General features: G+C 36.1%; 1 protein-coding gene across 1 annotated transcript in view; it reads left to right on the forward strand.

Annotated features, from left to right (window-relative positions):
* Positions 1 to 2,452: 2,452 nt before the first annotated feature.
* Positions 2,453 to 13,778, forward strand: part of LOC107085979 (sodium- and chloride-dependent GABA transporter 1-like) — a 13,219-nt gene continuing 1,893 nt past the window's right edge. Inside the window, exons 1-12 of the mRNA XM_015376684.1 lie at positions 2,453 to 2,693; positions 3,242 to 3,373; positions 5,018 to 5,118; positions 5,828 to 5,937; positions 6,031 to 6,163; positions 7,646 to 7,780; positions 7,877 to 7,980; positions 8,072 to 8,196; positions 8,340 to 8,452; positions 9,502 to 9,633; positions 11,988 to 12,090; positions 12,272 to 12,372. Coding sequence (XP_015232170.1) covers positions 2,453 to 2,693; positions 3,242 to 3,373; positions 5,018 to 5,118; positions 5,828 to 5,937; positions 6,031 to 6,163; positions 7,646 to 7,780; positions 7,877 to 7,980; positions 8,072 to 8,196; positions 8,340 to 8,452; positions 9,502 to 9,633; positions 11,988 to 12,090; positions 12,272 to 12,372 — 1,530 coding nt within the window. The remainder of the gene's footprint in view (positions 2,694 to 3,241; positions 3,374 to 5,017; positions 5,119 to 5,827; positions 5,938 to 6,030; positions 6,164 to 7,645; positions 7,781 to 7,876; positions 7,981 to 8,071; positions 8,197 to 8,339; positions 8,453 to 9,501; positions 9,634 to 11,987; positions 12,091 to 12,271; positions 12,373 to 13,778) is intronic.

Below are 13,778 nucleotides of genomic sequence, written 5' to 3' on the forward strand. Positions count from 1 at the left end.
TTACTACCATTTTTTGTTTCCCACTTTTAACATTTTTGCAGACTGCATACAGCACCAATGAACACTCTGCATAGTTTTGATTATTTCCTTGTGCATGTACTTGTCCAGCGTGCCCCCCACCTCTTGCTAATTCACTTTTAGATGTATGTGATGGATCATTCTGGAAAGTAGTGAATCGAAATAAGTGATCCTATCTGAGGTAACAAGAGCAGAGTTTAATCTAATTATGTTATGAACTTTATCTGTCTTTTTGTAGAGTTTTTGTAACTATATGGTTGAAATATTTTAGTTATAGTTTAGTACAGAATTACAATTCAGAGAATGATCCATAGTTAACATCATGAGTTTATGAGCAAGGTCAGTCAATATTTGCAAACATGAGGAGCAGTTATTCCAAGTATCGGGCTGCTGATTGTGAAATGTGGGATTATATTTCAGAAAATCAAGAAAAAAACAGTAAAAATGAGTAAGAATGCATTATTAAAAAAGAAATAAAGATTTTTTTTACTAAACTAATAGGATGTGCTGGGGATTTTAAAAATATGGATCCTGGTTTTTGTAATAAAACAATAATAGAAGCAACTAAAAAAGAAGAGGATATGGTAATTAGATAAGATAAAGATCTATAGTAATGTGTGGGGAAGGATGGCTTTCATTAAGCTATTTGCTACTTTTAGCATAACTTGAACTTTTCAGCAGTTTTTTTTATAATGCTGTTATTTGGGATGCAGCCCAATAAAGACCTAATATAGATATAGATATACTCTATATATGTGCAAGAACCTATAGTATTTGATTCTTTTAAAAGTTTTTAAGTGTTTTTCTAACCTATTAGTTAACAAAGCCTTTTTTTAAGTGCTTAAACTATTTAATCAAATCAAATGTACTGTATTTTATTATTATCCTGACTTAAACCCCTTTCACTCATGCTCAAAAACTTGACCATTCCTCTTTCACTTTGGTGGCATGTACCAATTTTTTTCTGTGGTCATTTATGCTTTGATATTGGCGTTTACTTTTTAAGGGTTAGAGTTTCTTTTTAGCTGCCAGGTTTGTCTAGTAATTCTGGGAGAGCTGCAAACATCCTTTGCTCAGGTGGAAAAATTCTTTGTCTTGCACCACTTCTGGTTATTAACTTCACAAATGTGGTCTTGGAAGGTCTATAGAATCCACTTTTAAATTGTTCACATGCCATCTCTGGAAAACAGTTAAAGCATTTACATTTAATGACTCAGAATGCATGAAAATTACACCGGTAAAATGTTTACCAATATAGATGTGTTAGACATTGTTGGAAAACTTAGAATCTCCACAATTTAACCACCAAGTTAATTTTATGGACATAGCAAGCACCAAAGAACAATTAGCACAGATATAGCAGCATGTCAAAATGTAAACATGACACAGCAGCCACACAAGCAAGCAAGTCTTTATTACTGCTGTACAAAAAAGACCTATTATTTTCGAGGATTAAAAAAAAAAAAACTTTGAGTCAAGTTGTAACTGATGCAGCTTGGGCTGTGTTTTACTCACCCAATTTCCATTTATATATTCAGAAACTGGAAGGTTGCTTTCAAATAATGCATCACACATGTAATTTGTGCTTACAGTTCCTAAGTTATTTGATTTTCCATTAGGGGTATGCAAAATAGGTGATTTCCCAAAATGAGGTGGATGTTAAGAGGTTATCATATAAAAAGGATTTACAAAGTAGAACAATCTTACTTTTTGACCTGTGAGGAGATAACTTGGCTTATAATCCTGACTAGACCATCCTTACAGTGAAACATTACAGTACTTATAGTGGGGATACTGTTCTCAAAAAGGAATAGAAAAGATCAGAGATTATGCTCGCTGGATGGATCTAGTACTAGTCGATCTCGAAAGAGGCTACAAACTACCTAAGACGTCATAATCGGTTCACCTTCCTGGAGGACAATAACTCACAGATTAAGATGTGGAAAGACTTGCAAACTGAGTTCCACATTTTCTGTGCAATCTAACAAATTTTGGGGCAATTTATAAAAAGAAGTATGGTGAAAATTCAGTTTTCAGAAATGCAAAACTATTTAGAAAAGACCCATAAAAGCTTTTGCTAAAAAAAACCCTTAAACATTTTTTCGTTCAACGTTCCATTTAGTTATGAGATAAATTTGTAGAGAATTCCAGCATTTCATTACATTGAAAATTTTGAAAGACTTCTCAAGTTGTCTCAATTAAATGCAGTTCTTATAAATGTAAGATTATCCAAAAATGAAACTATAAAACAATGTATACTACATCTGATGCTACATCTTCTTACCTATATTTCCAGCACATCTTACGTTAGCACATCATTTTGAGATCCAGTCCAGATCCGGACCAAGAGTAACATCCTCAGTCCAACGACACCAAGTAGCCTGATTTCTGGTTGTCAGGACAACAGGCTTTTCTGGACCAGGGCGGTCCCACAATGGGGAAGACTGGGCAGAGTACAGTGGACTTAAGCTCCCCATCAGAGGTCAAACAAGCTGTCCCTTCTGAGGACCTGGACTCCACAGGCCCCCCTACAGAACAGAAGAAGGAAAAGGAGGTTCCACCTGACAGGGGAGGCTGGAAGGGGAAGTTTGACTTCCTGCTGTCATGTGTTGGATATGCCATTGGATTGGGAAATGTCTGGAGGTTTCCTTATTTGTGTGGCAAAAATGGTGGAGGTATGTTTAAACTGCAGGAATGAGACCACAGATCCAAATTTCTATATAAAAAAAGACTTTTGCCTGTAACTTTAAGACAAGTTCCTTTGACAGAAAGGCTTGAGAATTGAAATTTTGAAGTAATGATTGTGAAATACTTCATTCCAAACCACAGTAAAAACATTTCCCATCAAACTACAGCGACTCATTTCTACCGATCTGAAGAAAATCTGATTGTCATTTCTCTGTTAACTTACATTTCATTGAGATTAGGTGCTTAAAAATGCGTTTTCTTCTTACTATAAGTTTACAATGTACCAGCAGCAAATTGAATTGGAAATGTGCCTCGTGAATAATCTACTGTAGTAATTAAATCAAAACTATAAATAAGTGTAAAAATGAACAATGCAAGGCTCAATAAGCATGTCAAACCTAATCTGTTATGCCTACCAAAGCAATTTTTAATTTCTCTGGCTTTTGAACTGTCATATATAAAAAAGACAGTTTCTTTATTGCTGTAAATATTACTAATAGGTTGTATATTAGTATCTGTTTTGCTTGTTCTTCAGGTGCCTTCCTAATTCCATACTTTATGACCCTGGTGTTTGCTGGGATACCGCTCTTCTTCCTAGAGACATCGCTGGGACAGTTCACCTCAGTAGGTGGGCTAGGGGTGTGGAGACTTATTCCTATGATGAAAGGTAATCCATACATTTTAAAATATGTAATGAAATATTTTTAATCAGTTAAACTAGGTATGGATCTGTTTGACAAAGCAAGTTTACTGAAAACTAAGTTTTCTAAACCGGAAATAAGGTAAACTCTGAGTTTTTCATTTCACAAAGAGAGTTTCTTCAACCTCTGCTTCTGTTGCCGTAGCAACATTAATCCTAGAGCTAACCTGGTCGGAAGCCAGTTTTGTTCAATAAGTGTTTGTCTACGCTCTCCTTAGAGCCAATCACATAGTATAATTTCCTGATTTATTCAGGAGTTTTTGTGGTAATTTTGTGTATACAGTAAAAAAAAGAAAATAATGCACTAGGTCCGTTAGGTCTGACCCATTACATTTTAAAACAAATGTTGCATGTTCTTTTCAAAAGGATATTATTAAAGAATGATCTGCTTTAATTCTCAGAGGATTAAATATCTATAGGGACAGGATTCTACAGCTCAGTTGACAAGATATGAGATTTATTAGGTTTTAGTGTTTAATATGGGAGTGCCAATTAATTCTAACCCTAAGGGTTTACCTTAGGGTTAGAATTAGGATTCATTCAGTTATACCAACTTACTGCGCCTACTGGGAGGTAGGAGGCTGAATCTGAAGCCATTCTATGATAACTGGTATGACAACATAAGTGGATGCAAACAAACACTTTGTATTTACTGTGTTATGTAAGACTGAATCAACATGAGGAGATGATGTCCCTATCCCTGTGGAGAAAAGCAGACCCAAACCACCATGTTTGACAGTGGAGACGGTGTGTTCAGGGTGATGAGCTGTGTGGCTTTTACGCCAAATATAAGGTTTTACATTATTGCCAAAATTTTTGATTTTGGTTTCATCAGACCAGAAAACATTCTTCTACATTTGCATTGTCTTCCTGATGGCTTGTGGAAAACTTTAAATTAGACTTTTTATGGATGTCTTTCAGAGATGCCTTTCTGCCATAAAGGCCAGTTTTGTGCAGTATAAGACTGATTGTTGTCCTATGGACAGAGTCTCTCACCTCAGCTGTAGATCTCTGCAGTTCATCATACAGAGCTGTTCTGCAGTTGATCATGGGCCTCTTGGCTGCATCTTTCCTGGTTTCAGATGAAAATTTATAGAAACAGCTGGGTCTGTTTAGATTTGCCGTGGTATGATACTCCTTTCATTTGATATTATCTCCTGGACAGTGCTCCTTGGGACATTTAAAGCTTGGGAAAACTTTTTGTGTCCAAATCCCACTTTAAACTTCTCCACAACACTATCTCAGATCTTCCTGGTGTTTTTCTTGTTCTTTATGATGCTCTCTGCGGTTTAAAGAGACCTTTGAGACTATAACAGAGCACGTGAATCAGGCCTCAGTCTACAGTTTTTTCAGCGGTTACAAAAGTTTGAAATAGTAAATGATTTTAGTTCCACTTCACGTTTGTGTCCTTCTTATTATTGATTCTTCATAAAACTTTACAATTTTATATCTTTCATATCTATGTTTTAAGCTGGAAATGTGGCAAAAGGTATACATGTATATATACACTTTATTTTTTCATACAGTGCCCCCTTTTTCTGTTTTGGGTCTGCGGCTGGATTGTGATTGTATTGTCATGCAATTAATTTTTGGTTTATTCTTTCTCCTTAGGTGTTGGTTTGGCTGCTGTTGTATTGTCATTCTGGCTAAATATCTACTACATAATCATAATTGCCTGGGCTCTCTACTACTTATTCAACTCCTTCAGTTCGGTATGTTTCTTTACACCCAATCTCACCAGACAGGCTATATTTCTTTTATGTATTGTATTTTTTTTTCTTTCTTCATGACAGGTTTCTGCTAACAGGCAAGAGGACAGAATAGAGATATGCAATTATGATACACCGACCTAAGTTAAAATGCATAAGTAAAAAAACAAATTCAGCAGCATTCCTTTAAAGCAGACTTTAGTGTATCTGAACCTCCTGTAGTCTTTCATCACCTCCTTGGTAATGCTGGACCTCAGTCTAAGGTTGCTCCAAGAAGATCACCGTTTAACATTGTGGGCCTCTTATCTGTAGTGGGTCTCAGTGAAGAGGAAAAGCAAAACAGTTTTTCTTGTCAATACTAAATAAATTACAGAATTGTTGTCAGTATATCATCTGCCCAGACCTCGCAGGCCAGAAACATACATGGAGAAACAGCTTTTAGTCCTTATATTCCATTAATCTAGAATAAATTCCCAGAAAACTGTAAAAGTGCGGAAACTCTTAAATCGAAATAAAAACTAAAAAAAGGATTTGTTTAGAACAGCCTTTGACTGTGCTATCTAATATTAAAAAATGTATGAATGTATACAGGTATAATTAATCAGGACAAAATGTTTCTAGAAAATTCCACAACTTTTAGACCTAACATGAGTTTCACTCAATTGTCATTCATGGTTCATTGAATGGAGTCTGATTAAACTTTCTTGTTCAGGAGCTGCCATGGCAGAGCTGTGATAATCCCTGGAACACAGAAAACTGCTTCTCCAATTACAGCCTGACAGACACCACCAACTTGACCAGCGCTGTCACAGAGTTCTGGGAGTAAGTCAGTAGGAAGCAGGCCTGCGTGTCACCCAACACACATACAGTAAATAATAAAAATATTATATTCAGCATTTAACTGTGTATCTGCAGACGTAACATGCACCAGCTTACTAATGGTCTGGAGGAGCCAGGAGAGCTGCGCTGGCCTTTGGTGGGCACCTTGGCCCTGGCTTGGGTTCTTGTCTACTTCTCAATCTGGAAAGGAGTAGAGTGGACGGGAAAGGTTAGACTGTCTCATAAAAATCTTCATTCTTTATCAATTCAGTGCTGTTATTTTTATCCTCTCTGATGGTACAGCGGTAATAGCACTAAAAATAATAATAATGATAATCGTTTTAATGTTATCTCAGCAAGCCAAGACTCCTAAAGGCAGGTTCCATTAGCCAGAATGGATACTGGGCACCCAAAAAGGGCACCCCACGGATTCCCTTCCCTGCTAGATAGGCCATGTTCATTTTTTATTTTTATTTTATGTTTATCCACTAATATAGTGAGACACAAATAAAAGTGCACTAAGGGTGCATCTTGTGTTCGACTCCAAGAGCACTGGAGCAGAAGCACTGTCTCATTATCTTCCAACAGTATATCAGTTTTATTTATCTTCTTATACATATTAGTTTTTATACATGTAGACATTAATGCGATATGTGGGACATTGTTAGGTAGTCAGATATCGCTACTGAGGGGTCGCAGGGTACCAAGGGCCCTACCAACCAATGACAAAATACAAAATTTTTCTGGATCAATACAAAATTTCTGACATGAACTTGACTAAAAGCTAGCCGGTGATGTTAGCTGTTCAGAAATAGTTACAAAACATTGGAACTCAGTTCATGAAGGCAGAAAGCTTGAAACAGATAAAGATCTTACCACTACTTGTGGACCAACCAGAATTATTTCAAGAATGGTTCATTGTTTCATTGTGAATATGAAAAACACCTTAAGCACTGAAGGCCTATAGTTAAGGACAGTGTTTTTGGACCTAAAATAAGATGGCAACTGGAAGAAATATGTTTGTAGGAAGATTAAGCAGAAAAATCCCCTTTGACCTAAAACATATTGTGATCTTTGCCCTTCATGGCTCCATCAGTATCTGCTGCAAAATAGAATAGATTTATTATTATTACTGTATTTGGGATATGATCAAATTAGAGATACCTTTACTAAAAACAAAAAGAAGCAATATTTAAGTAACAATTAAAGATCATCAAGATATAGACAGTTGTGCGTTTTAATGGAGCACAGATAACCCAACTTGGTTAACACGTTGAAATGTGTCAACAAAACATACATTTATAATATCCAATACATTCTCTAACATCACACTGAATCTGGAATGTTTTACTGGAGTCCTAGGTCCATATGGTTTAAGGATTTAAATATAAAAAATAGACAAGCAAAAAAAAAAAAAAAAACAACAAAAAAGAAAACATCCCGTCTGCTGTCTGCAAATTTAAATTACCCAGAGTTGAAGCAAGGTATCTCAGCAGAAACACATTTACATCTTCACAACTTGTGATAATTGGCTTTTAATGGGAGGAGTCTGATAGCAGTTAGAAAATGGATCCCTCAAGGCCCTTATCTCAATGGGCATTAACAATTAGACATCATGATTATGCTTCAAAACTGCAAGTTACATTTAAAAGGTCCCTGGGCAAAGAAAAACTATTTTAGACATGAGATACTTTTTCTATTTCTCTCTTAGGTGGTTTATTTTTCCGCCACCTATCCGTACTTCATGCTGTTCATCCTGTTCTTCCGAGGAGTCACCCTTCCCGGAGCCATTGATGGCATTCTGTTCTACATCACCCCAGACTTCAATAAGCTCGTTAGATCTGAGGTACACAGTTTCTATTAACCAAAGGCTCACATTTTCTCAGAAAACACAACAATGTACTTCATGAGTACATGTGGATGTTCCCCTTCATCATTTCAGGTGTGGTTGGATGCAGCAACTCAGATCTTCTTTTCATATGGACTGGGCTTGGGCTCACTTATCGCACTTGGAAGCTACAACACTTACCACAATGATGTGTACAAGTGAGCACATGAGGTTTAAGCTTTGAATATCTTCTTTGACAACCAATAACCAGTTTTTCCTCTAATCAGTTGTCTTTATTTATCTCTTCAGGGACTCCATCATAGTATGCTTCATCAACTCTTGTACTAGCATGTTTGCTGGGTTTGTTATCTTCTCTATTGTAGGATTCATGTCCTACATCACAAAGAAACCAGTGCAGGAACTAGCAGCATCAGGTACATTCATACGTTTTTTACAGCAAAGATTGGAAAAGGTACCTAGAGATCTAGTATAACTGCAGATTTTTATAAATTATTGTAAATAATTTTAGGTTTTAACAATCCTGTCATGGTAACAAACAATATAAATATCATTACAGGTCCAGGTTTGGCATTTCTCGCCTATCCTCAGGCAGTCACCCAGCTTCCCATGTCTTCCCTCTGGGCCATCCTCTTCTTTTCAATGCTCATGATGCTCGGTTTGGACAGCCAGGTAAGCAAATAAAAATCTTGTTTTTTTATGGTGAGCTTGCAATATTTGGATTTCTTTGTTGTGTGACCCAAAGTAGTGATAAGCTTTTCTGTGAAGTAATATATATATTTTTTAAACTTGGTAGTTTTGGTATAATTAATGCTTATGAACTATGAACTCATGATGAATAAAAAAATATGATTGAAAAAAGTATCAATAAAGATGTTCAAAGCCAAATTAATGACTTTAAAACTCTAATCATTTCAAAATAAGCAGAACATGAACGAAAAGTTTTCTGTCGTGACTAAATGTCTGCCGCCTTAATGATTTCTTGTTTTTTTGTCACACTTTGTTTCAGACCAAAGAGCATTAAATACCACAAACAGATAAGCAAAAAGAGCAACTGACAAATTATTATTTATCCAAATGAGGGAACAAAAGGTTTCTAGAATTAGCAATCCAACAAACAACTTTTGGCAAGATATTACAGTATATTAAGAGTTTGCAGTAACTAGCAATGAGTATGAAGGTTTCCCGTGATTAAACAGACAATTCAAGATGATCATTTTAGTTGGATTTAAATTCAAATTTTGACTAGTTCATCCCAAAACTGTGCTTTTCCTGTTTACTTTGCAATCAAGAGGCAGATATGCTGGATTACTTTAGATCATATGCTGCATTATCCAACAGCAGCCTAAGGTGGCTGGACATTCTCCTTTAATGTTTTCATGTAAAAAGGAGAATCTAAAGTTCCATAATTTACAGCACATTATCTAAGATTAAGGCCAGTCTGTGGGTTCAGATGAAGCGATGATATGGTAAACTAACAAGTGGGAGTTGGATGGAGTAATGTTTATTGAAAAGAGTGTTTGTTTTCCAAAGTTCTTAGCAAAGCAAAAACTACAGTATGTATGAAAATTTGTTAGCTGTTTTTTTAAAACACATGAAGACATTACTTGCAACTTTTTGAAGAAAACAAACCAAGTACTGATTAGGTTTTTATGAAACTTATTTCTCTGGTTTACGGCATGCATGCTCAACTCATTCATTTTCATTACTTAATTTGTTAGTTCTGCACCGTTGAAGGATTCATCACAGCTCTAATGGATGAGTATCCCCTAGTGTTGAGGAAGAGGAAGAAGCTCTTCATCCTTATTGTTTGTTTAATCTCCTTCATCATTGGATTCTCTAATATCACTCAGGTGGGTGCGATTTAAATTTTTAAAAATGGCATCAGGGGAAAGAATTCACACAGCATGCAGTGCCCTTCAAAAATAATGTCACCCTGGTAAAGGTGTATAAAACATTTCCAAAAAATCTTTTTATTCTAGCAGAACCTCTAGCAGAGATTTAAAGAATAATTATTTGAGTATACTAAGTCAAAGAGCAAATTCCCTAAGTTACAAAATCATCGGTGCCATAAAGGTTGGCGTTTTTAAAAGTTTTTTTGAAAAACAGTTATGAATAAAACATTTTCGTACAAGTTGGCTTTTTTAGGTTGACTAGTAATCCATGAATTCCCTATTCCCTGTTGTATGAATATGATTTAGTAAAAAGCCACCAACGTTCAAAAGGAAAGAGACAAAACAACACGGTGTTCATCTAAAATAGGCGTGTATTTATATTTCAGAAAGTTGTTTGTTAGCTTAACTATCACAACTTTGTAATTATGCAAAGGACCAAAGCACAGACATAATGGATGAGTATAATGTTGAGTTTTTCTTTAAGAGGGAAGTAGAATATACAGGAGGAACAGAGAACATTGGATTAGGAACACAACAGAGTCACACTCAGAGCACAGGGAGAGAGTAACGTAAAAAAGAAATGCATGATAAAAGGAGGATCCGGAGGGGAACAAATTTAAAGCCCCATGCCATGCTATGCTAAGTGAATTACAAAGTGGCAGCGTACTCTTCTGCTTTACTATTAAATGTGCAATATCCATTACAGAAGTCGAGGAATGTCATAAATGTGGCAATGTCAACATCGATTCAATTGTCTCATGAGGTGCAGAAAGATAAATAACTCTATCTTCTTATTTTATATTTTTAGAATGAAAATGCTTGTGGCTCTAGTGAATAAATCTCGACTAGAACTGGTGTTACTGAGTTTAACTCCTATAACCTTTGAAAAACAACAAAAATAAATGATGAAATACATGTTCTTTCAGAAAATCCATCTGAAAGAAGTAGCTCGCCTGCAGGTGTGAAGCCCGTGAATAAAAGTAACTGATGGAGCTTGCCCATTACGGTAGTTGTTGCTGGACTGCCATGTTTCTAACTTAAAAGTATAGAGGAGGATTCTCGTAAATTTTTGAAAAAACCGGCCCTCTCCACTTTTTAAAAGAAATTTACATGCACAACACTGTACCCGCTCCCAAGAGGAAACGCCTATTAAATACGTGCAAGAGCATGCAGGAGCCCATTTCTCCTCATGCTTCTCAGTCTCTGCATCGCTCATTCAAGCTTACTTTCCAAACGAAGATTTGCAATTTTTCCACTAGGTCAGACTCACCACTGGTGAGTGAAAATGGGGATGAGCACATAGGACGGCCTTACGTAAACATATCACCAGAAGGATTGACAATTAGAAGGACCATTTGTTTTGATGATCCACCTGGAAAAGGAACATCCTCCACTATACCTTTAACATGAGAATAAACTTGACTTTTTTTATTGAATTTCAAGCCGCATCCCTCATGAATTGTCTCCACCTGGTAAAAGTGAAACTGATGTAGCCTCTCATTTTCTTCTGCTTAATCCTCCCTTTCCTTCTTTTTTTTTTTTTTGGAAGAGAATGGATATACTTTAACTGAAAATGCAAAGCAACATGACCTATGGTTGCTTTTGCTCCAGTTATAATCCTCCTCCACCAATAACATATCTGCATATACAGATAAGACCCAAAAGCCTTACAAGTTTGTCCTCTTTTAGCTGTCGTAATCAAAGATGTCGATGCAACAAAGCATCATCTAATGTGTGCACTGCCATATATATATATATATACATATTTATGAACAATGAACGCTAAGCAATGGCAACCTGTGTTTATAATAGTAAACCTGATTGTCTGATATACAAATTAGTTACACACTTTCTCTGTAGCTACAGAGAGGCAGAAGATGAAACAAAGAAAATATCCCAACAAGGGTAAAAGTCTATCAGAGATCTAAAAGAATCAAATAAAGAATAAATCTGAAATGAATAAACTAACAGAAAAAATTATGAAAACAGAAACACACATATTTAAAACATGAGGATCATCATATATACTTGCTTGCAGGCAAACTAAGAGCAATAATCTTCAATTCTTTAAAGCTCCACTAGAGAAATAGCTGTATCTTGGGTTTTCAAAGACCCTATGTAATAATTGATTTTAAGGCTTCATCTTTTTTTAACCAGTGGTGGCAATTTTACTGAAGGTGAGTGTAAATGAGTCATACATTGCATACATGTAATTGGATGAATTGGATGAAGTTGGCTCCAATAAACTTGCACAAACTACTTGATAATTTGGAGCTTTTCTTCTTTATGACTGTGTTTCCTTAATGTCTCAGGGTGGTCTGTATGTCTTCAAGATGTTTGATTACTACTCTGCCAGTGGGATGTGTCTTCTCTTCCTTGTCTTCTTTGAAACTGTTTCCATATCCTGGTTTTATGGTAGGGATACATTTGCATTTCTGTGTTTTTTGTTAATAATTACATTTTTAAAAATGCTGACAGTATAGTTTACAAATAAGAAGTCTTGTCTCACAATAAAAGATTTTATCTGGTGCATGCTATTCTCATTCCCACTTTCACCAACCCATTTTTTCTTTGCTAACTACCTCTTTTGGGACAGGAGCTGAACGGTTTTACAAGAATATTGAGGACATGATTGGTTATCGACCATGTATCTGGTGGAAGCTCTGTTGGCTCTTCTTTACACCACTGATCTGCCTGGTAAGGGCATAATTATTGGTCATAATATTTTTTATCTGCTCAATAAACATCTTAATTTGTATATATTCATTTCCTCAAAAAGACCAAATCCAAACTTTACTAATGAGATAGCAAATTTATGAAGGAAGGATTATATCGTTGTCTCCATCTTTTTCTCTTCAATTCAAAAACAACCAGGCTTTGTTGTGACAAAGGAATTTAGTAGGGGCTCACTGAAATGAAAAAAAAGTTTAGAAAAAAAAGTTGATAGTGTTAAATCTTAATCATACTATTGTTCTATTGTTTTAAGTAGTCTGAAAAGCTAAAAGCATTAGTTTTTCAAAAGAAGAGCTCTATCACAAAAGAAGCCCATAATATTTTACATTTGACATGTGACATTTTTAAACAATTTAACCCCACTTTAGACATTTGTCTCATATTATCTAAATTTATCACAAGCCACATACAGTGAGGAAAATAAGCATTTGAACACCCTGCTGTTTTGCAAGTTCTCCCAATTAGAAATCATGGAGGGTCTGAAATTGTCATCGTAGGTGCACGTCCACTGTGAGAGACATAATCTAAAAAGAAAATACAATGTTAACATTTGGTACAGTAGCCTTTGTTTGCAATTACAGAGGTCAAATGTTTCCTGCAGTTTTTCACCAGGTTTGCACACACTGCAGTCAGGTTTCTGGGCTGTTGCTGATAAACACTGAGTTTTAGCTCCCTCAAAAAATGCTCTATTGGGTTTAGGTCAGGAGACTGGCTAGGCTTCTTTCAGAGCCACTTCTTGGTTATTCTGGCTGTTTGCATTGGGTTATTGTCATGTTGGAAGACCCAGCCTCGAGCTGTCTTCAATGAAATAAGGGAAAGAGGTTGTTCACAATAATCTCACAATACAGGGCCCCGGTCATCCCAAAACACCCCCAGTCCATGATGCTACTACCCCCTACTTTACAGTAGGGATGGTATTCTTGGGATGGGACTCCTCATTCTTCTTCCTGCAAACACGGTTATTAGTTGAATTATGACCATAAAGTTCTATTTTGGTCTCATCTGACCACATCCCTTTCTCTCAAGGATCCTCCAAATGGTCATTGGCAAACTTAAGATAAACTTAAGCCTTGACATGTGCTGGTTTAAGCAGGGGAACCTTACGTGCAATGCATTATTTCAAACCATGATGTCTTAGTGTATTGCCAATAGTAAACTTGGAAAGGGTGGTCCCAGCTCTTTTTAGGTAATTAATCAACTCCTCCTGTGTAGTTTTGGGCTGATTTCTCACCTTTATCATCACCTTTCTCATCTTACATGGAGCCCCAGTCCGAGGGAGACTGACAGCAGAGATGGCAAAAGTACTCACTTTCCGTACTTGAGTAAAAGTACAGATACTTGTGTTAAAAAATACTCTGGTAAAAGTGGAA

The sequence above is a fragment of the Cyprinodon variegatus genome, unplaced genomic scaffold, assembly GCF_000732505.1.
Source record: "Cyprinodon variegatus isolate N-32 unplaced genomic scaffold, C_variegatus-1.0 Scaffold139, whole genome shotgun sequence".
Classification (NCBI taxonomy): Eukaryota; Metazoa; Chordata; class Actinopteri; order Cyprinodontiformes; family Cyprinodontidae; genus Cyprinodon; species Cyprinodon variegatus.